Genomic DNA, 23,995 nt, shown 5'->3' on the forward strand with positions numbered 1-23,995 from the left:
TTGAGTCATTGTAAAATGATATTAACAAGCATTCTTTCCTCAGTTTGAAATAAAGAAAACAGCAGTAAATCAAGGCAACCTGGGACAGAGGTGTATAACGCTTAATATTCACAGAAAATGAAATAAACCTTTTATCACATTTACAAGACTGCCTCTAAGTTTATGGTTTAGAAAGCGTTGGACTAATTTCAAAATAACTGGGTCAATATACAGTCAAATTGGTATCAAAATATTTTAAAAACGCAATAAGGAGACAAAAAAATAAACAAAAAATACCCGGAGAAAAAGAAACTATCATCTACCAATATGCATCTCAAGTTACAATGGGTTTAACTCTTCCACCGTCACATCATCCAGATGGAACAGTAGGAAACCACGGCTACAACGATGTTGAGAAAAAGGACAGAGTGTTAAGCACAGGCAGGGAAGAGGTTAAACACACATCACATGTGGACTGGAGCAGCGCTAGGTAGTATGTTGTTCACAGATCTCAGCGTTCCTGCACCTCTGTTGTTTCCAAACCCACAGTTTAGCCCAAGTTTGCTTTCCCCCTTGACAGAGAACAAGAACATCAGTGAGACTGTTTAAATAAAAAGCTGAATAAACCAGTGCAGAATTAGATTGCTCTCCTCATCGACAAAACCATAACCCACAAAACATTCCTTATCGATGAGATTTTGTCGACACATTGAATGGGATCCAATTTCACTTTTTAAAAACCCACTGAGCACTTAAACTGTTAAAAAGGCCCAGTTCGATCACATCACTTCCCCTTAAAATATGGATAAATAGTACATAGGGACAAAGTCATTTAAAGGAGTTGTCACAGAGTTAAAGGCAGATTCAGACGCCTGTTTTCAGACTCATTTTGTGACACATACTGCGTGGCTGAATGCAGGACCTGAAATATGAAAAAAAAGAAAAAAAAATATTGAGAGTTTTTCCTAGTTTACAATGCTTAATGCACATCAGTGTTTTAGGTGGCTATAAGTTGAAACCTGGACAGAACATCTTGCATCACAAACCAATAATAAAATCATAAGAGGTCAACTTTGACCATTTTCTTTGCTGGGCAGGGGGGGAATAATCATTTCTGCAAATAATTTAAAAAAAATAGTCATGTATGCAGTAGTTTCAGTAGCTGGTTGTGTCACACTTGGGGTGGTGATGAATGAAGAACTGTCCTTCATTTGGAACGAAGAGGAGCAAGAAGTCGCCATTTTGAAAATTCGCATATCAGCATTCTGGAATTGCGTGGAACCAAAATGGCGCCTGTCCCTGGTTCTGTGCTGATACGTTTTGGCCATGTCCTGTTATGAGCTCAGATCCTCTGAGTGATGGCAGATTGAGGGGGAGTTCACACACTCATCGTCATGGTAGGGGAGTACTGCTGAGGGGCACAGACAAAGAGTTAAAATCAGGAGAGCTTACGCTAATGGCATGACACACACACACAACAAACAATAGAACACATACTGTAACTGTAGAAAGGAAATGCACTTCCTCACTCTAGCCCCCAAAAACCTTATTTGGCAACTGCCCAGTGCCCCCACAGTACACTGCCACTGTAGAGTCAATGTTGCTGTCACAATGATGCTGTCACTGTAGCTTCCTTTGGGTGTCAAAGTGCCATGACCGTAGCTTTACTGTGGAGTCAATACTGCCATATAGGCACTACTTATAGTTACTGGCAACACAGTGGCCTCAGCTGGGTTGTTTCTCACTAGGCACTAATTGGAAGAAAACTGACTGAAACATGGAGTGACTACCTGATCTTGTTCAACAGGAAACAATTTAAAAAAACATTTTCTTCAACACTTATAATTTTATCCTCTCCTACACTAAAACACATTAAAACGTTTTATATTGCATGGTGAGAAGGGGACTTACATTCTCACTCTGAAAGGAGTGCAGGAAGTTCCCACCCAACTCGTCACCGTCCCTCGGGGTTCCAGGAGGGTTACTAATGCCACTTAGATGGTTTGGAGAGTTCTGCGAGGAGGCAGGAAAGAGACTAAGTAAATAGGCAACAACAAGTAGTCTAAGTGTCGTCATTGTCCCTCTTGACATTGACAGCGCTGGAGTTGGCAAGAGCAGAAAAAGGTCTGGGCCCAGGCTATAGGAGGAGACAACAGATCTGGGCCCAGGCTATAGGAGGGGACAACAGATCTGGGCCCAGGCTATAGGAGGAGACAACAGATCTGGGCCCAGGCTATAGGAGGAGACAACAGGTCTGGGCCCAGGCTATAGGAGGAGACAACAGGTCTGGGCCCAGGCTATAGGAGGAGACAACAGGTCTGGGCCCAGGCTATAGGAGGAGACAACAGATCTGGGCCCAGGCTATAGGAGGAGACAGCAGATCTGGGCCCAGGCTATAGGAGGAGACAATAGATCTGGGCCCAGGCTATAGGAGGAGACAACAGATCTGGGCCCAGGCTATAGGAGGAGACAACAGATCTGGGCCCAGGCTATAGGAGGAGACAATAGATCTGGGCCCAGGCTATAGGAGGAGACAACAGATCTGGGCCCAGGCTATAGGAGGAGACAACAGATCTGGGCCCAGGCTATAGGAGGAGACAACAGATCTGGGCCCAGGCTAAACAAGAAGTTCAATAGAAACGTATTGCACAAATTAGTCCAAATGATTTGTCATGTTTTGCTAGTAATCTATATGTATAGCCATGTTATAGTATTCACCTTGTTGAGTCCGTCCAGATCACCAGAGCCTAAAAAAAATAAAAGTTTATAGTTCATGAACACTGAAATTAAAACGTTACGATCCTTTACTGAACTAATAATGCAACAGGTCATATGTATGCTGAAGATATATGTATGCTAAAGCCTGGCACTATTGCTGAGAATATATGTCTCCTTGCGTCACATTACTGGTTGGTCTACTACACTGTACCTTGAGTCCCAAATGGCACCCCATTCCCGATATGGTGCACTACTTTTCACCAGAACCCTATGGGCCCTGGTCAAAAGTAGTGCACTATATAGGGATTAGGGTGTCATTTGAGACACCACCATTGAGGGAGCCTACGTTCAGATTGTCTGAATGAACAACTACTCCCAACTAGTCATGCACTGGTTAGTCAATACTGTTCTAAACTGAACACAACCCCAATTGGCACTTGAGGACTATATGTTGTATGGTAACCACTGGCAGAATAGAGTGCAGTGCTTTACCTAGCGATCCATTCATGTGGTGTGGTTCCATGCCTGCCATGGCCCCCAGGGGTCCGTCAGAGCCAGGGCCCATAGGGAACTGTAGCGGGAGACAAGCACTGCCTTACTATACATGTCAACAGGACAGGCACCACTATCACAACAGACTAGGCCAGGAAGAAGCAGGGCATGTCCCAACAGGGTAGGCCAGGAAGAAACAGGGCATGTCCCAACAGAGTATGTCACAACAGACTAGGCCAGGAAGAAACAGGGTATGTCCCAACAGACTAGGCCAGGTAGAAACAGGGTATGTCCCAACAGAGTAACCCAGGTAGAAACAGGGTATGTCCCAACAGAGTAACCCAGGTAGAAACAGGGTATGTCCCAACAGAGTAAGCCAGGTAGAAACAGGGTATGTCCCAATAGAGTAAGCCAGGTAGAAACAGGGTATGTCCCAATAGAGTAAGCCAGGTAGAAACAGGGTATGTCCCAATAGAGTAAGCCAGGTAGAAACAGGGTATGTCCCAATAGAGTTATATAGGGTCCCAAAAGGCACCCTTTATAACAACAGTTATTTTGTCCAGGGCCCATAGTGCACTATATAGGGAATAGGGTGCCATTTGGGATGAACAGTTTCATTATGTAGGACTAGTTAATGTTTCTTATAATCGTATCTTAAAAGTTATCTGGCGATGAAGAAACATGAAACAAAGTGACTACTACAACAGATTTGAGAGGGCTGGTATGAGAAGCAAACTCACATTTGATCGGTTGCCAGGTCCAGTGTTGATCATAGTGTAGAGGTTGTCCCCAGAGTTGTTAGAGTCTGAAAAGTGGTTGATAAGCAATCAATCTCAATTATTATTATTATGATAATCAATAGACAAGTGTACTTCGGGCAATGAGAACAGCCAAGGTGGCAAACACACTCATTGAAGATGACGGTTATTTGTCAAAACATTTTTACATTAATTCCTATTCCCCAAGGTGGACTATGGAGTACCTACCCGCAGGGCTGGGCATAACGGGTGTTCCAGTGGGTCCCCCTCCACCAGAACCCCCCTTTAGAGTGTCAGAAGAACACAACACATTTATAATTAAACAGTGAATCACAAAACCAGCAATGTATCTGTACCAGGGTCAAATCTACAAACACGAAAACAATAATATACTGGTATCTGACTGAAGTGTGTGTGTGAGAGAGGTCGTCAGAGAGCACTTACCCCATATGCTCCAGGAGAAGGTGATGAGTAAGGCATCTGAAACAACCACAACATTACAGGAACAGGGAATCTAAATCGGTGTTCACCTCTCGAAACGGTATCATTCATCATTTTAGCATCGCAGCCATATCATTATCTAGCTTACATGGAAGCTGGGGGTGTCCCGCACCCTATATAGTGCACTTCTTTGAACAGGGGCCTTGTGGGTTGTGTAAGGCGCTATAAAGGGAATAGGGTGCCATTTAGGATGTAGCCTATATAATACTACAATTACATCCAGGACTGGGGAACTTGGTAATGCATTAGATCTCCAGAGCTCTTACTGAGAGAGGTCAGACACAGACTGCTGCAATCTGAACAGGCAACATCATGGTGTGTATAATATATACATACAGTGCCTTGCGAAAGTATTCGGCCCCCTTGAACTTTGCGACCTTTTGCCACATTTCAGGCTTCAAACATAAAGATATAAAACTGTATTTTTTTGTGAAGAATCAACAACGAGTGGGACACAATCATGAAGTGGAACGACATTTGTTGGATATTTCAAACTTTAACAAATCAAAAACTGAAAAATTGGGCGTGCAAAATTATTCAGCCCCCTTAAGTTAATACTTTGTAGCGCCACCTTTTGCTGCGATTACAGCTGTAAGTTGCTTGGGGTATGTCTCTATCAGTTTTGCACATCGAGAGACTGACATTTTTTCCCATTCCTCCTTGCAAAACAGCTCGAGCTCAGTGAGGTTGGATGGAGAGCATTTGTGAACAGCAGTTTTCAGTTCTTTCCACAGATTCTCAATTGGATTCAGGTCTGGACTTTGACTTGGCCATTCTAACACCTGGATAGGTTTATTCTTGAACCATTCCATTGTAGATTTTGCTTTATGTTTTGGATCATTGTCTTGTTGGAAGACAAATCTCCATCCCAGTCGCAGGTCTTTTGCAGACTCCATCAGGTTTTCTTCCAGAATGGTCCTGTATTTTGCTCCATCCATCTTCCCATCAATTTTAACCATCTTCCCTGTCCCTGCTGAAGAAAAGCAGGCCCAAACCATGATGCTGCCACCACCATGTTTGACAGTGGGGATGGTGTGTTCAGCTGTGTTGCTTTTACGCCAAACATAACGTTGTTGCCAAAAAGTTCAATTTTGGTTTCATCTGACCAGAGCACCTTCTGCCACATGTTTGGTGTGTCTCCCAGGTGGCTTGTGGCATACTTTAAACAACACTTTTTATGGATATCTTTAAGAATTGGCTTTCTTCTTGCCACTCTTCCATAAAGGCCAGATTTGTGCAATATACGACTGATTGTTGTCCTATGGACAGAGTCTCCCACCTCAGCTGTAGATCTCTGCAGTTCATCCAGAGTGATCAGGGGCCTCTTGGCTGCATCTCTGATCAGTCTTCTCCTTGTATGAGCTGAAAGTTTAGAGGGATGGCCAGGTCTTGGTAGATTTGCAGTGGTCTGATACTCCTTCCATTTCAATATTATCGCTTGCACAGTGCTCCTTGGGATGTTTAAAGCTTGGGAAATCTTTTTGTATCCAAATCCGGCTTTACACTTCTTCACAACAGTATCTCGGACCTGCCTGGGTGTGTTCCTTGTTCTTCATGATGCTCTCTGCGCTTTTAACGGACCTCTGAGACTATCACAGTGCAGGTGCATTTATAAGGAGACTTGATTACACACAGGTGGATTGTATTTATCATCATTAGTCATTTAGGTCAACATTGGATCATTCGGAGATCCTCACTGAACTTCTGGAGAAAGTTTGCTGCACTGAAAGTAAAGGGGCTGAATAATTTTGCACGCCCAATTTTTCAGTTTTTGATTTGTTAAAAAAGTTAGAAATATCCAATAAATGTCGTTCCACTTCATGATTGTGTCCCACTTGTTGTTGATTCTTCACAAAAAAATACAGTTTTACATCTTTATGTTTGAAGCCTGAAATGTGGCAAAAGGTCGCAAAGTTCAAGGGGGCTGAATACTTTCGCAAGGCACTGTGTGTATGTATATGTATGTGTATATATATATATATATATGTGTGTATGTGTATGTGTATGTGTATGTATATATATATATATATATATATATATATATATATATACACATACACATACACATACACACATATATATATATATATATATATATCATGATCTCTTATTGCTGTCACTTGTTACATCCACTTCAAATCAGTGTACAGTTGTGGCCAAAAGTTGAGAACGACACAAACATTAATTTCCACAAAGTTTGCTGCTTCAGTGTCTTGAGATATTTTAGTCAGATGTTACTATGGAATACTGAAGTATAATTACAAGCATTTCATAAGTATCAAAGGCTTTTATTGACAATTACATAAAGTTGATGCAAAGAGTCAATATTTGCAGTGTTGACACTTCTTTTTCAAGACCTCTGCAATCTGCCCTGTCATGCTGTCAATTAACTTCTGGGCCACATCCTGACTGATGGCAGCCCATTCTTGCATAATCAATGCTTGGAGTTTGTCAGAATTTGTGTGGTTTTGTTTGTCCATCCGCCTCTTGAGGATTGACCACAAGTTCTCAATGGGATTAAGGTCTGGGGAGTTTCCTGGCCATGGAACCAAAATATCTATGTTTTTTCCCCCCCCGAGTCACTTAGTTATCACTTTTGCCTTACGGCAAGGTGCTCCATCATGCTGGAAAAGGCATTGTATGTCACCAAATTGTAGTCCAGTCTCTGCTCTAGATGGTTGGGAGAAGTTGCTCTCGGAGGATGTGTTGGTACCATTCTTTATTCATGGCTGTGTTCTTAGGCAAAATTGTGAGTGAGCCCACTCCCTTGGCTGAGAAGCAACCCCACACATGAATGGTCTCAGGATGCTTTACTGTTGGCATGACACAGGACTGATGATAGCGCTCACCTTGTCTTCCCCGGACAAGCTTTTTTCCAGATGCCCCAAACAATCGGAAAGGGGATTCATCAGAGAAAATGACTTTACCCCAGTCCTCAGCATTCCAATCCCTGTACCTTTTGCAGACTATCAGTCTGTCCCTGATGTTTTTCCTGGAGAGAAGTGACTTCTTTGCTGCCCTTCTTGACACCAGGTCATCCTCCAAAAGTATTTTCCTCACTGTGTGTGCAGATGAGGTGCACTCACACCTGCCTGCTGCCATTCCTGAGCAAGCTCTGTACGTACTGGTGGTGCCCCGATCCCGCTGTTTAATCAACTTTAGGAGACGGTCCTGGCGCTTGCCAGACTTTCTTGGGCGCCCTCCTTGAAGTTCTTGATGATCCGATAAATGGTTGATTTAGGTGCAATCCTACTGGCAGCAATATCCTTGCCTGTGAAGCCCTTTTTGTGCAAAGCAATGATGACGGCACGTGTTTCCTTGCAGGTAACCATGGTTGACAGATGAAGAACAATGATTCCAAGCACTACCCTCCTTTTGAAGCTTCCAGTCTGTTAATCAAACTCAATCAGCATAACAGAGTGATCTCCAGCCTTGTCCTCGTCAACACTCACACCTGTGTTAACGAGAGAATCACTGACATGAAGTCAGCTAGTCCTTTTGTGGCAGGGCTGAAATGCAGTGGAAATGTTTTTGGGGGATTCAGTTCAGTTGCATGGCAAATAGGGACTTTGCAATTCATCTGATCACTCTTCATAACATCCTGGAGTATATGCAAATTGCCATCATACAAACTAATGCAGCAAATTAAGTTAATATTTGTGTCATTCTCAAAACTTTTGGCCACGACTGTAGATGAAGGGGAGGAGACAGGTTAAAGAAGGATTTTTAACACGGGCCAGTATCCCCCGACACCTTGTAGAGTACATGCTCCAACAAATTGAGGCTGTTCTGAGGGCAAATGGGGGATGCAACTCAATATTAGAAAGGTGTTCCTAATGTATTGTGTACTCCGTGTCTAGAGGGGAAGTTGGACTCACTGAGTTGCCGTTGTTCGGATTGGGCCATGGTCGTCCAGCACCTGGGCCCCTGCATTGTGACGAGAGAAACCCCAGTTAGAAAACAACACACACTGGAGATGCATCATGTGAAAGGAGAGTAATAGAGACAAGGCTCACATCATGTTCACTCCTGGCATCCCAGGGCCCATGGCGTTATGTGGAGGCCGCATCCCACCACCAAAGTTCTGCAACGACAACTAAGAATCAGACTACCATAACCAGACCGAACCAAGGCCAAGAACCGAGACAGACTGGATGGGTGATGGTGACAGGCAGTTTCAATAATCAGGGGGCTAGTCTGTGAACGACTACAGACATTTTGTAAACTGCTTAGAGATAACGGCTGCCTACAGACGGGGGTGTAACATTACCAGTCTGATATAACGGCTGCCTACAGATGGGGGTGTAACATTACCAGTCTGATATAACGGCTGCCTACAGATGGGGGTATAACATTACCAGTCTGATATAACGGCTGCCTACAGACGGGGGTGTAACATTACTATATATAATAGGAGCAGAACAGTAGTGGCCTACCTGGGGTCCTGGCCCCATAGGGCCCATGCCTCGAGGCCCACTCATCCTCTGCATTGGTCCCAAGTTAGGATGGCCTTGTGGTCGTGTGTGATCCATGGTTTGGAGCATGAGATGGGGGCCAGGGCCACCGCCAGGAGGCTACAAGACAGACAGGGGAAAGAGGGAGGGATAACTCATACGGAGGTAAATCTCTTTGTTAAACAACAGTAGACTGGGTAGACTGATGACAGTATTGTATGGTGATGTTGGTGGAGAATGCTGGGTACTGTAGTTTGTTTACCTGGTTGCCCATTCTGATAGGAGGGCCTCGTGGGCCTGCGGTGAATCGTGGGTTCATGAAAGACTACAAACACAAATAACAATTAATTTACATTTTGTGTTCCATCACAACATAACATCAGCACAATTATACTGAAGAAACAACCATTGCAACCATTCATAAGGGAGGTAATTGCTTCACTTGTAATATCTATAACGTGTATGTCGACTCTGTACCGGTACCCCCTGTATATAGCCTCCACATTGACTCTGTACCGGTACCCCCTGTACATAGCCTCCACATTGACTCTGTACCGGTAACCCCTGTATATAGCCTTCACATTGACTCTGTACCGGTACCCCCTGTATATAGCCTCCACATTGACTCTGTACCGTAACACCCTGTATATAGCCTCCACATTGACTCTGTACCGGTACCCCCTGTATATAGCCTTCACATTGACTCTGTACTGGTACCCCCTGTACTGGTACCCCCTGTATATAGCCTTCACATTGACTCTGTACCGGTACCCCCTGTATATAGCCTCCACATTGACTCTGTACCGGTACCCCCTGTATATAGCCTTCACATTGACTCTGTACCGGTACCCCCTGTACATAGCCTCCACATTGACTCTGTACCGGTAACCCCTGTATATAGCCTTCACATTGACTCTGTACCGGTACCCCCTGTATATAGCCTCCACATTGACTCTGTACCGTAACACCCTGTATATAGCCTCCACATTGACTCTGTTCCGGTACCCCCTGTATATAGCCTTCACATTGACTCTGTACTGGTACCCCCTGTACTGGTACCCCCTGTATATAGCCTTCACATTGACTCTGTACCGGTACCCCCTGTATATAGCCTCCACATTGACTCTGTACCGTAACACCCTGTATATAGCCTCCACATTGACTCTGTACCGGTACCCCCTGTATATAGCCTCCACATTGACTCTGTACCGTAACACCCTGTATATAGCCTCCACATTGACTCTGTACCGGTACCCCCTGTATATAGCCTCCACATTGACTCTGTACCGTAACACCCTGTATATAGCCTCGCTACTGTTATTTTACTGCTGCTGTTTAATTATGTTACTTTTATTTTCTACTTATCTATTTTTTTTTTACTTGACACGTTTTTCTTCTTAACTTCTTAAAACATTGCTGGTTAAGGGCTTGTAAGTAAGCATTTCACTGTAAGGTCTACGCCTGCTGTATTCGGAGCATGTGACTAATAACATTTGATAGAACATCTACAATAACGGTTTCCTATATCACGCTTCGTTTTAACAATGTTTCTGCGCTGCCGCCAAAAGCGTCAAGCCGAATGACAGATGTGGAAGCATAGAGCGTACAGACAGAAATAGCATGGAGGCGCCACGGCGGTGAAACGACAGTCGTCTTCCCAATAGGAAAGCACAAAGAGAAACACAGAGCTCCAACAGAGAGACAGAGGCTGCGTCCCAATTTAAAATCACACCATATTCTAAATATAGTGCACTACTTTTCACCAGGGCCCCAGGTCAAATGTAGTCCACTATATACAGATGAGGGTGCGATTTGGGACACATCTAGCGGGGAGAGCAGCAGTACCTGGCTTTGTGGTCCCATCATACTGTTAGGGAGAGGAGGCTGGGGGTGAGGAGAGCCCTGGGGACCAGGAGCACCCTGTGGCGTCACAGAGACAGAGAGCGACAGAGAGAGGGGAAGACAGACACAGAGGGAGGGAGGTAGAGAAAGGAGGGTTACTGAGCTGAGCAGAGGAGAGAGTGAGAAGCTGGTGTGCAAATGCAAAAAGCTGCCCGGTATATCTGTTGATTATTCACTCCACAGTAGAAGAGAGTGCAAGAAGAGAGAGAGAGCGGAAAAGATAGAGGATGTGTGCTGTGATGCCTGCCAGTCAGAATAGCAGCCAGCCTCCAGCTTGTCATCACTGCCAATTTCCCCCTCTGCCAATTACCACAGCATTAATTAAGCCCTATGCAATTAGCTTTACATTGCTGCCCCCAAACACTGTCATTGTGGGCCAATGCTTCTGGTAATAGGGTGGCTTAATTAACAACATTTACATATTCAAATGACTCTGAAAAAGGGAGATCTCTGTGCGTGTGTATGTCTCTTTCGCTCACACACTGAGTTGGGCTACATATACTGTAATTACTTCTCTGGTTTTCAAAACACAAACATCTAGGACTAATCCTAGAGACAACATGCCTACTTGAAGAAACAGAAGTGTGTGGTTTGACTTTCACTAGAGGGAAAGCTGCCAAGAGTTTATCCTCATGAGGTATTGATTTACGGCAGGTGTTACAGCACCTTTCGATTTCTCGATTAAGGTTTAGGCCCAACTGCACCTCCCGGTTTCACTACAGTACACTGAGTGGGTAGACAGACAAATTATTTTCTGATGTCTACTAAAAACACAGGCTGCTTCCCAAACGGCACACTATTCCCTACTTTTGACCAGAGCAGTGTGCTATGTAGAGAATAGGGTACCATGTGGACGCAGCCATAGGCTCAGAGCAGAGACTAGATTACAGACCACAGGCTCAGAGCAGAAACTAGACTACAGACGAGAGGTCGACCGATTAATCGGAATGGCCGATTAATTAGGGCCGATTTCAAGTTTTCATAACAATCGGATATCAGTATTTTTGGGCGCCGATTTACCTTTATTTAACTAGGCAAGTCAGTTAAGAACACATTCTTATTTTCAATGACGGCCTAGGAACAGTGGGTTAACTGCCTTGTTCAGGGGCAGAACAGATTTTCACCTTGTCAGCTCGAGGGATCCAATCTTGCAACCTTACAGTTAGCTAGTCCAACGCAATAACGACCTGCCTCTCTCTCGTTGCACTCTACAAGGAGCCTGACTGCCTGTTACGCGAATGCAGTAAGCCAAGGTAAGTTGCTAGCTAGCATTAAACTTATCTTATAAAAAAAAATCAATCATAACTACACATGGTTGATGATATTACTAGATATTATCTAGCGTGTCCTGCATTGCATATAATCTGACTGAGCATACAAATAGTATCTAAGTATCTGACTGAGCGGTGGTAGGCAGAAGCAGGCGCGTAAACATTCATTCAAACAGCACTTTTGTGCGTTTTGCCAGCAGCTCTTTGTTGTGCGTCAAGCATTGCGCTGTTTATGACTTCAAGCCTATCAACTCCCGCCATGAGGCTGGTGAAACCGAAGTGAAATGGCTAGCTAGTTAGTGCGCGCTAATAGCGTTTCAAACGTCACTCGCTCTGAGCCTTCTAGTAGTTGTTCCCCTTGCTCTGCATGGGTAACGCTGCTTCGATGGTGGCTGTTGTCGTTGTGTTGCTGGTTCGAGCCCAGGGAGGAGCGAGGAGAGGGACGGAAGCTATACTGTTACACTGTCAATACTAAAGTGCCTATAAGAACATCCAATAGTCAAAGGTTAATGAAATACAAATGGTAGAGAGAGAAATAGTCCTATAATTCCTACAACCTAAAACTTCTTACCTGGGAATATTGAAGACTCATGTTAAAAGGAACCACCAGCTTTCATATGTTCTTATGTTCTGAGCAAGGAACTGAAACCGTAGCTTTCTTACATAGCACATATTGCACTTTTACTTTCTTCTCCAACACTTTGTTTTTGCATTATTTAAACAAAATTGAACATGTTTCATTATTTACTTGAAGCTAAATTGATTTTATTGATGTATTATATTAAGTTAAAATAAGTGTTCATTCAGTGTTGTTGTAATTGTCATTATAACAAATAAATGTACAAAAATATATATATATATAACATTTTAAAAAATTGTCTGATTAATCGGTATCGGCTGTTTTGGTCCTCAAATAATCAGTATCGGTATTGAAAAATCATAATCGGTCGACCTCTACTACAGACCACAGGCTCAGAGCAGAAACAAGGCTACAGACCACAGGCTCAGAGCAGAAACAAGGCTACAGACCACAGGCTCAGAGCAGAGACTTGGCTACAGACCACAGGCTCAGAGCAGAGACTTGGCTACAAACCACAGGCTCAGAGCAGAGACTTGGCTACAAACCACAGGCTCAGAGCAGAGACTTGGCTACAGACCACAGCAGAGCATCATTGAAACACCACACAACAGCTACAGATGTGGAAAGCACATCAGCAGGGTGGTAGAACAGAGAGACAGTCGAGCAGATGAGAGAGGGGAAAGTTGCACAATAGTGTGGCTCATGCATGCAGGCTAAAATCTTTACTTGAGAATCACACATACAGTAACTTAGCGATGCTTTATTGACATCAGTGGATGTGACATTGTGGATCTCAAATTAGGATTCAGCAACTAAAGCAGTAGTCTCCAACCTGTGGTCCTGGGACCACTTGTGGTCAGGGAGAGTACTTCAGGTGCTCCACACATTTCCCTCCATAAAATTCTAATAAAGAGATCTATCTGGTGGTCCTCAGAAAGGAAATAATTGGGAACCACTGCCATAGAGCAGGGGTCGGCAACAGCTGGCATGCGGGCCAAAAGAAAATAGTAATAAGAATGTTTATATTGGGTAAAAAAAAAGACAAAAATCACCAGGAAAAAATAAAATTCACCTCAAAAATGTATTGTTATTTTCAAATAAAATCTATATTTCTATAGTTGTAGTCAATTTGCAGTGTACAAATGATTATAATTATGTTCCATTCTCTCCAAAATAAATCATCCCGCAGCTGAATCTAGTGGCCTACCCCTGCCATAGAGTGTAAATTGAGTGTGTGAGTGGTAGAAATCAGTGACCTGGAAGAATCCAGGGGGCATGGGTCCACTGGCAATCCCCTCTCCAGGGGGAATCCCCCCCATCACAGGACTGGGGGCTGCAGCAGCACTCTGGAAACATAAAACAAACGCCAGTTAGAGGGGTTTCATCGGAAATACGGGTTGCAGATCTAACTGGTTTGCTTTGTATGAGTTTGTAGGGTTAAAAAAACCTTTCAACATGTGTTATTCAACATGTCTGGAATCATAGACAGCATAGCCATTAGATAGATGGATTGCTAAACAACAGATACACATAAAAGTTTCACAGAGTGGGAATCTAATTGCACAGCCAAATGTGCTGATCCAGCAGGGGCCCAGTAGATTTGATAAGAATCTGTGGGATTCACTCCTTCACTTCAAAGTGCTCAGGCACAGCAAGAGCTTACTGCTAGGCCATTTCCTGTCTCAACCACGGCCATAATTCACTAATGGACCATTTGCTTTGGTCACACACTTTCTCTCTCCTTTAGTAGGAGCCTTTGACCAGAGGCTAATGCCTACAGGACAGACTGACATTAGTATCTGGTATCCATGGCTATAGATTGGAGGTTGAGACCCTAGAGCTGTACTAAGTAGGGGAGTAAGGGTATACAGTACCCCTGCATGCGTACGCGCACTCACACACACCTTGAAAACAAAAAGCCACACACACACCCCTTACGCTATCCTTCACATACCTCCCTCTAGTCTCTAAAGCGCTAGACCTACTCAGACGTCGCGAGTCGATATAGCCAACACACTCAGGGTCCCTGGTATATCGACTCACTGCACCCCTTCCTAATTTTATCTGGGCTGGGCCCTGCAGGGCCCCTGAAATACCACCGCAGGGAGAGAAGTGAGGCCAGAGGGAGCCAGCAAGGACCAGACATCACTGAGGCCAAGCCAGCCTGTTACTGGAACACACAGACAATTAGCTATGTTCAGGGAGGATCCTTCAATACTACCACTCCTGCAGTGAGCCTACAGAGCTATACACAGCTTTAAGAGACTAGTATTGATGTCATAGAATAGTGTGATCAACCCACAATCCTCTCTGAGAATGATAACTTCTAAATCATTAACAGTCATAGTTACGTTCCATAACAATTCTGCTCAATATCTATTCCAGGGCTGGGGTCAATTCCATTTCAATTTAGTCAATTCAGGAAGTAAACTGCAATTCCAATTCTCCTCAATGCCTCTATGAGGACTTTCATAAACTTTCATAAAATCACAAGTGTAATAGATCAAAATAAAGCTTAACTTCTTGCTAATCCAGCCGCTGTGTCAGATTCCAAAAAGGCTTTACGGCGAAAGCACACCATGCGATTATCTGAGGACAGCACCCCGCATACAAAACCATGAAAAACATATTTCAACCAGGCAGGTGCGACACGAAAGTCAGAAATAGAGATATAATAAATGCCTTACCTTTGATGATCTTCTTCTGTTGGCACTCCAAAAGTTCCCAGTTCGATAATGTCCTTCTTTATATCCAAAAAAACTCAATTTAGCTGGCACGCTTCAGTCAATAATCCACCCAGTTTCCCTCCATACAAAATGAATCCCAAACAAAATGAATCCCAAACAAACAACGTTTATAATCAAACCTTAGGTACCCTAATATGTAAATAAATTATACAATTTAAGATGGAGTACCAATGAACACGCTCTCATTCACGCGCTTTGAAACACTACAAACTACAATTTCTGGCTCAAAAACCAGCCTGAAAGTTTTTTTTTTAACCAATTGTTTTTAGTAGCTACTATCTTGTCTCATCGCTACAACTGCCATACGGGCTCGGGAGAGACGAAGGTTGAAAGTCATGCGTCCTCCGATACACAACCCAACCAAGCCGCACTGCTTCTTAACACAGCGCGCATCCAACCCGGAAGGAGAGTCCGTGCACCTGGCAACCTTGGTTAGAGCGCACTACGCCCGGCACGTCCCTACCGGCCAAACCCTCCCTAACCCGGACGACTCTAGGCCAATTGTGCGTCGCACCACGGACCTCCCAGTCGCGGCCGGTTACGACAGAGCCTGGGCGCGAACCCAGAGTCTCTGGTGGCACAGCAGAACAGCGTCCTTAACCACTGCGCCTCTGAAACTATTTTTAAAAAGACTGTTGATATCTAGTGGAAGTCCTAGCAACTGCAATCTGGGAGGACTTTGCCTTATAAAAGTGACAGCCATTGAAAATAGTAGCAGGCTGAATTATTATTATTTTTGGATGGTTTGTCCTCGGGGTTTCGCCTGCCATATCAGTTCTGTTATATTCACAGACATTATTTTAACAGTTTACTTTGGGCACGCTTTTCATCCCGACGTGAAAATACTGCCCCCTACCCAAGAGAGGTTAATGGCCTTTTCCAACACACACCAGTGTTTATCTTCATGTAAGCTTGTGTTAACTTCTAGGCTTATGTCTTTTAAGTCATGTTTTTCATCTAAGAGATAGAGCTCCGTTTGAATTTTGACTCAGAAAGGGTTGCTGACCACTGCCCTATATAGTGCACTACTATATAGAGAACAGGGAGCCATTTGGGACGTAACCTCTGTTCTGCTGCCGGAGAGGAGGGCCAGGTCTACCAGATACTTTAGTACAGGAAGGGGCAGATGTCATTCTCTGTTGCCTGGGGGTCTGAGGAGTGGAGCAGCTGAGTGGGGGAGGGTTTCTTTATGACAGACTAGATCCATGCCTCTGGGTCGGTGTGTGTGTTTAAGAGTTAGGCCAAGCGATCCTTGTTTCATACAGAGTCATTAAAGAGGGGTTAGGAAAGGCTAGGCCCCAGCCGCTGTTGTTGTGCTCTCTGTACAAAAACAGACAAACGCCCCCATCCACATCAACGGGGCTGTAGTGGAACGGGTTGAAAGAAGTTCCTCTGTGTCCAATCACTAAGTACTTAAAATGGTGCACACACATGCAGTAGTGAAGAAGGCATGACAGTGTCCCTTCCCCCTCAGGAGGTTGAAAAAATTTGGCTTTTTTAACATTTAATTGAACCTTTATTTAACTAGGCAAGTCAGTTAAGAACAAATTCTTATTTACAATGACGGCCTACACCGGCCAAACCGGGACGAAGTTGGGCCAATTGTGCACCGGCCTACGGGACTCGCAATCACGGCCAGTTGTGATACAGCCTGGAACCGAATCAGGGTCTGTAGTGATGCTTCTAGCACTGAGATGCAGTGCCTTAGACTGCTGCGCCACTCGGAAGCCATGGGCCCACAAATCCTCAAAAAGCACCATTGAGAGCATCTTGACTGGCTGCATCACTGCTTGGTATGGCAACTGCAACCCCGTCGATTGCATGGCGCTACAGAGGATGGTCTGGACAGCCCAGTACATCACTGGGGTTGAGCTGCCTGCCATCCAGGACCTCTATATCAGGTGGTGTGTAAGGAAGGCCCAGAAAATTGTAAAAGACTCCAGCTACCCAAGCCATAGACTGTTCTCTCAGCTTCCGCACAGCAAGCTGTACCAGAGCAACAAGTCTGACACCAACAGGCTCCTGAACAGCTTCTATCCCCAAGCCATAAGACTGCTAAACAGCTATCTTCATTCATCCTTTTATTTTTGCACTGACTCTAGGTACACTCACACACACTGACTCTAGGTACACTCACACTGAGTCTTGGTACACTCACACTGACACACACTGACTCTAGGTACACTCACACTGACTCTAGGTACACTCACACTGACTCTAGGTACACTCACACTGACTCTAGGTACACTCACACTGACTCTAGGTACACTCACACTGACTCTAGGTACACTCACACTGACACACACTGAGTCTACACACACAATCATCATATACGCTGCTGCCACTGTTTATCATATAGTATATCCTGATGCCTAGTCACTAGTGATGGGGGGGATAGTTACATATCGGGAAATTATTTTTGACGATATATTGTATCATTTTGACAATATAGATACAATATCGCAATATAATTTTTGCACTAGTTGGCTGTACCTGCACCAAAACTCCAGTATTTTTCCTTCATAGTTCGTTCTCTATCTTTTTAATTAGGGAGCCAATTTGTTTTCAGCACTTTTATTTCCATGACTGATAGCCATGAGAATTCATTTCTCTCGTCTCTCTGCAGCAGACGCGTATGGTGAGCAATATGTTTGGAACATCAAATCACAATAAATTCACAATACATATAGAATCGTGAAATTCGTATCAGCCTTTAAGTATTGTGATAACAATGTATCATGAGGTCCCTGGCAATCCCCAGCCCTACTAGTCACCTTACCCCTATATATAGATCTACCACTCCAGTATCCCTGCACATTGGAAATATGGCATTGGCACTGACACTTTAACTGACCCTGTACATAGCTTACTTAATAGTAGTGTTCTTATTTCTATTTCTCGTACATTTTTGTTCTACTTTACTTTATAGTATAACATTTTTACTGCTGATATTGATTACTGCTTTGTTGCAAGAAAGGAATTTCACTGTACCTGTGCACATGACAATAAAACTTGAAACTGAAAGGCCTTGCAGTAGGACCCAGAGAAGAGAACTCTCAGGCTCTCTTCTACTACTCAACCATCCTCCCCTTGCCCTCCTCCTCTTACCCTCCTCCGCCTCCTCCCCTTGCCCTCCCCTCTCTCTCCCCTTGCCCTCCCTCCATCTCCCTCTCTCCCACCATCTCCCCTTGTCCTCTCTCTCCCCTTACCCCCCCTCTCTCTCCTTTCCCCCTCTCTCTCTCTCCCATTGCCCCCCTCCATCTCCCCTTGTTTTCTCTCTCTCTCTCTCTCTCTCTCTCTCTCTCTCTCTCTCTCTCCCCCCCCCCCCCCTCTCTCCCATTGCCCCCCTCTCCTCTCTCTCTCGCTCTCCCCTTTTCCGTATTCCCTCTGCTCCTCCCTTGGTCGTTGGGCATATGCTACAGTGGCCCCTCCCCCCTCCAATCTGTCCCTTAGCTCCTTGACAGCCATCAATCAGCGGCTGACACCATGGCGACGGAGTTCCCAGGGGACCATCTGTCAGACCCACCGTGAATATGCCAGGGAAGGAGGGAGGGTCTGCGCTTTACGAGCCATGATGCAGCGCTGCTTTCCTGCCTGTTAGCAGCCCAGCCAGTCAGCCACCTCCCCCATCTAGAGGCCCCCCACCCCAGCCAGCCACCTCCCCCATCTAGAGGCCCCCCACCCCAGCCAGCCACCTCCTCTCATCTATAGCCCAGCCAGCCATCTCCTCTCATCTATAGGCCAGCCAGCCAACCAGCCACCTCCCCTCATCTATAGCCCAGCCAGCCACCTCCCCTCATCTATAGCCCAGCCAGCCATCTCCTCTCATCTATAGGCCAGCCAGCCAGCCAGCCAGCCACCTCCCCTCATCTATAGCCCAGCCAGCCCACCAGCCACCACCTATAGCTCAGCCAGCCAGCCACCACCCCTCATCTATAGCCCAGCCAGGAAGCACCCCTCATCTATGGCCCAGCTCACCAGCCACCACCCCTCATCTATAGCCCAGCCAGCACCCCTCATCTATAGCCCAGCTCACCAGCCACCACCCAGCCAGGACCACAAATACAAACTCCACCTAGACACTGTTGCCCTAGAGCACACACAAAAAAAAAATTAGACCCAATCAAATGCGAAAACAAAAAGAGAATTACTTGACACATTGGAAAGAATTAACAAAAAAACAAAAAAAGATCAAACTAATGTTATTTGGTCCTAAACAGAGAGTACACAGTGGCAGAATACCTGACCACTGTGACTAACCCACAATTAAGAAAAGCTTTGACTATATACAGACTCAGTGAGCATGGCCTTGCATATTGAGAGGCTGCGATAGCCTGTCTTCTCTTGAGAGACAGGTCTTCCTATGTTCACACAAAATTAAGTGGAACCCGAGCTACACTTCCTAACCTCCTGTCAAATGTATGACCATATTATAGAAACATATTTCCCTCAGATTAAAACACAAAAAAAATTGAAAACAAATCCAATTTTGATAAAGTACCATCTCTATTAGGTGAAATACCAGTGTGCCACCACAGCAGCCAGATGTGTGACCTGTTACCACATGAAAAGGGCAACCAGTGGAGTCACACCATTGTAAGTAAATACAACCTATATTTATCAGTTTATTTATTTTCCCTGTTGTACTTTAACTATTTGCACTTTGTTACAACACTGTACATAGCCAATAATATAACATTTGAAATGTCTATATTATTTAAAAACTTGTGAGTAATGTTTACTGTCAATTTTTGATTATTTCCCTTGTTTAATGTCTATTTCACTTGCTTTGGAAATGTAAACATGTTTCCCATGCCAATAAAACCCTTTGAATTGAAAGGGGGGAGAGAGAGAGAGCAAGATATAAGATATAGAAGAGAGACAGGGGGTGGAGAAGGGAGGGATCGAGCGAGAGAGAACGCGCGAGAGAGAGCGAGAGAAAGATATAGAAGAGAGACAGGGGGTGGAGAAGGGAGGGATCGAGCGAGAGAGAACGCGCGAGAGAGAGCGAGAGAAAGATATAGAAGAGAGACAGGGGTGGAGAAGGGAGGGATCGAGCGAGAGAGAGAGAGAGCGAGAGAGAGAAGGAAGTCTGGGCCCACGCAAACAAAGTCAGAGCACTGTTCCCACTGTCCATGTACTAGCCTAAGGTGAACACAGGAAGAACCAACATCGATACACAGGGATCCCATCTCTCGATACTGCCACAGACATAACACAGTTGACTAGTTTCATTGACATGTCAACAAATGTATTCAAAAACCAAACAAGCCTATTAATTTGAGGACCCTACTGCTCTTCTTCACAATCACAGCATGTCTCTGTGTCAAAAAGCTGTCCATTTCTGTTGGCTAGCACTAGCCTAACGCTAAAGATGTATGGTTGTTAGCTAGCTAGCATAACAAAGACTAGGTCCAATGAAAGAAATGGCAGATGCGGCTCAGCTGTGTCCCCCCTCCTCCTACTGGCTCCCAGGTCACCTGCCAGATCAGGAGGGCTGTTGTTTCCTTGACAACCCTCTCTGGCAAGAACAAGGCCCAACATCCCTGCTTTAACCCCTTCCTGTGATGTCAACCCCACAATGGGTGGATCTCAAGTCTACAGTGGCCTCCTCTCCTACTTGTATCTTTTCCTTTGTCTGGGCTGGTCTTAGTGGCCTGCAGCACTGTACAGGTGAAGCACATCCCTTTGTGAGCTTCTGCTATGATACTGGCTCCTATCTTGTCTTCTTAGATCAGTGAAGGGTGTACTCATTAGTGCACACCATAGCAAATCATAGCTAAATGTTTTTGCAACAGAATAGGTTTTGCAATGAAAACAAGCATTTCTCATTGGACAACATGTTGATCCCCTTCCTGTTCGGCTGTTTTGGTTCCTAGTGAAAAGGGAAGGAAATAGAAAGAGGAAGACTTCTTGGATGCTCCCTAGTTTGACTACTTGTCCTGGAGAAGCCTGACCAGCAGTAGTATGAGATAGTCTCCCATCATCACTCCTAAAGCCATTTCCCAAGTGCATAGTGTTCTGAACATGCAAAAGACACAATATGCAAACAGGTCCATGTAATACCTCCCTGTTTCAGTTTTTTTTCCTTCCGCTTGGAGCCCTAATGAACAACACCCAGGTCTGAATTTTTCCTCTGGGGGATGAAATGAGGTGGGGAGAGAGCTGCAGCACGGTAGAGAAACAGGGAGGGGGGGGGAGTCCACATCAGATCAGACATGTCTGACTCAGGATATGCTGACATCAGCACCATTTTCCCAGAAGCCTTTAAGCTCCATACTGTCGGAGGGTCATCATCAGGGCCAATGACAGGGCAAGATGTCAGCTGGATGGACAGCTATAGGACGCTGCCGGGACAGCCTGGCAAACTAGAACCTTCACAGACCTGATCCATCACACAGACCTGATCCATCACACATACCTCATCCATCAGACAGACCTGAAGTCCACAAAGCCTGATAAATAGCTACACATACATGGCTCTGAAACATCCTGTCCTACTGCTATGACATACTCCGTACACTACCCAGAGAGGAGTGCAGCAGCAACACAACAGCTATATATGCAGGAGAGTACAACTGGATGCCAATTAAATTAAGATTAGAAGGTATGGCCCAAGAAACAAAGAGGCAGAGAAACGTCTCTCTATCGCCACTACCCAAGGCACCGAAACCGTACAAGGGGTAACAAGGACGATGGGTCTATATAGTAGGTCTAGATCTAACAGCAGAGGAAAGTACTCGTTGCATAAGTTTGCTTTCCAACTCCTGATTCTTTTTAATTACGCTCGTCTAGGTGCGCTCTCATTCTACATTAATGTAGGCTCAAAGGAAACCAGGGACTGTATTCATAAAGTATATCAGAGTAGAAGGGCTGATTTAGGATCAGATTTCCCTTTAAGATCATAATGAATACGATTATTTGGACAGGGAGACCTGATCCAACATCAGCACTCAGACACTTGATGAAAATGGGCCCAGGCTCTTCAGCAGAACCCCAGCAACATGTGCAGCAGCAAGTCTTATGAGGAGGAGCAGAACTCACGTAATCATGGAAGGCCTTGGCTTCACTGGAGTGGTCACACGTCTCTCTTCGTTCTGGTGCAGCACAATACAGGTCCCAGAATACACTGTGGACAAGAGATACCGGTTGTGAAGCAACGGAATAATGTACATGATACAATATGGTGTATTGACATCAGTGGAGGCTGCTCATGGGAGGACGGATCATAATAATTGCTGGAATGGAGTATAATGGAATGGCATCAACCACATGAAAACCACATTTGATGCCATTCCATTGACTCCATCCCAGCCATTGTTATGAGCCGTCCTCCCATGAGCAGCCTCCATTGATTGACACACTGATTGACATACGGAACACTTACCACCACCAAGAGTGTAGGAACCCAGGGGGTTCCCCGAGTGTGATGTTCTTTTCCCATCGGATCTGGAAAAGGGGAGAATAAAAAACATTTTGAATGAACAATAGGGCCTACTTTAACAAAAAAAATGACATTTATTGATTCAAAGTGGGAATTAGTTTGTTATTGAAGTGTGGTCACATGGATAGGACCGATATCCAGTTAATAGTAAATACTCACCTCTGATAAAAAGGTCTGTGCAGACTTCTGTGCTCCTATGTGTAACAAATATTCATACACGTATAAAGCTAACCTGCGAACAAAAACAAGTTTGAATAATAATATTATGGCATAAAAAGCAAATGTTTTAGAACTACATTTGAGTCTCCTCTAAATTAGCCTCATTTGACTCTATTATAAAGCAGACAAATTAGCCTAGACACAAACGGAAGTAAATTTAGTAGGCTTAATGTAGGGGTGAGTCCAGTCCTTGAGGGCCTGATTGATGGTGGGTGTTTGGTCTCTAATCAACTAAGATGCCTTGCACTTTGAGACACATGATCGACAGTTCAGTTGTGTAATAATTTGTCCAAACAGTTGCAGTTCCGTTTTGTAAGTAAAACGAGTTTCTATTGGACACATTTTTTGTAGGTCCCGCCCTATTTCGTTCGTTTCCGTTTCAGAAACGTTTTGCAACAGAATCGGCAGGATGAATACACCCCTAAATTTTAAGTCAGACGGTTTGCATGGACCACCGACTCCAAAGGGCCTTTTCGCACGATGGCTTTCCAAACATTTCAAATCGGAAACATTGTAACCAAGAAGAAAACGCGTAATTATAGGTCGATAAATGAGTGTTGGATACAACCCTCGTAGCGGCTAACTCAAACAAAGTAGTAACCAAAACACTGGGGGAAGCTACATTTTAACCAATTAATGTAACATACAATACGTAAAGCAAATTGGACGGTGCATTTGTTTAAGCTATTCATTTTTTCCATAAACAAATATATAGATATAGTTTACAGACCCTTAATTGAAAATAAAAGCACCCATTTACGTGCAGTAATGAGGCCAAGGAAGAGCATAAAGCCAAAGTCAGAAACGGGAACGAATGGCGAGCAGACAAGGCGGTTCATTCAATTCCATCCTCCTCCGTAAGAGGAAATTCGCTGTCCGGCAAACCACAAAGCCGAGGTGGGGTATAATATGCATTAGGTAAGAAATATG

At 44.5% G+C, this 23,995-nt stretch overlaps 2 protein-coding genes across 5 annotated transcripts in view; one reads left to right on the plus strand and one right to left on the minus strand.

The window, feature by feature from the left end:
- LOC110536225 (single-stranded DNA-binding protein 3) overlaps window positions 1-23,995 on the minus strand; it is a 25,492-nt gene continuing 1,497 nt past the window's right edge. Inside the window, exons 3-18 of one of the 4 annotated variants that reach the window (XM_021622000.2) lie at window positions 23,006-23,078; window positions 22,790-22,851; window positions 22,447-22,531; window positions 13,912-14,001; window positions 10,748-10,822; window positions 9,165-9,227; window positions 8,885-9,022; window positions 8,465-8,532; window positions 8,327-8,375; window positions 4,392-4,427; window positions 4,176-4,230; window positions 3,930-3,994; window positions 3,190-3,268; window positions 2,698-2,726; window positions 1,891-1,992; window positions 1-1,387 (exon numbers count right to left, since the gene is read on the minus strand). In XM_021622000.2, coding sequence (XP_021477675.2) covers window positions 1,358-1,387; window positions 1,891-1,992; window positions 2,698-2,726; window positions 3,190-3,268; window positions 3,930-3,994; window positions 4,176-4,230; window positions 4,392-4,427; window positions 8,327-8,375; window positions 8,465-8,532; window positions 8,885-9,022; window positions 9,165-9,227; window positions 10,748-10,822; window positions 13,912-14,001; window positions 22,447-22,531; window positions 22,790-22,851; window positions 23,006-23,078 — 1,099 coding nt within the window. In that variant the 3' untranslated portion in view covers window positions 1-1,357. Of the gene's footprint in view, window positions 1,391-1,890; window positions 1,993-2,697; window positions 2,727-3,189; window positions 3,269-3,929; window positions 3,995-4,175; window positions 4,231-4,391; window positions 4,428-8,326; window positions 8,376-8,464; window positions 8,533-8,884; window positions 9,023-9,164; window positions 9,228-10,747; window positions 10,823-13,911; window positions 14,002-22,446; window positions 22,532-22,789; window positions 22,852-23,005; window positions 23,079-23,995 lie in introns of all 4 variants that reach the window. The other 3 variants (XM_021621916.2, XM_021622151.2, XM_021622077.2) reach the window with 3 other exon arrangements.
- The window catches only part of LOC110536612 (acyl-coenzyme A thioesterase 11), an 18,563-nt gene continuing 18,462 nt past the window's right edge, over window positions 23,895-23,995 (plus strand). Inside the window, exon 1 of the mRNA XM_036943621.1 lies at window positions 23,895-23,983. The gene's annotated coding sequence lies outside the window, so the exon portion shown is untranslated. The remainder of the gene's footprint in view (window positions 23,984-23,995) is intronic.

This window comes from Oncorhynchus mykiss, chromosome 1 (genome assembly GCF_013265735.2).
Source record: "Oncorhynchus mykiss isolate Arlee chromosome 1, USDA_OmykA_1.1, whole genome shotgun sequence".
NCBI classification, from domain to species: Eukaryota; Metazoa; Chordata; class Actinopteri; order Salmoniformes; family Salmonidae; genus Oncorhynchus; species Oncorhynchus mykiss.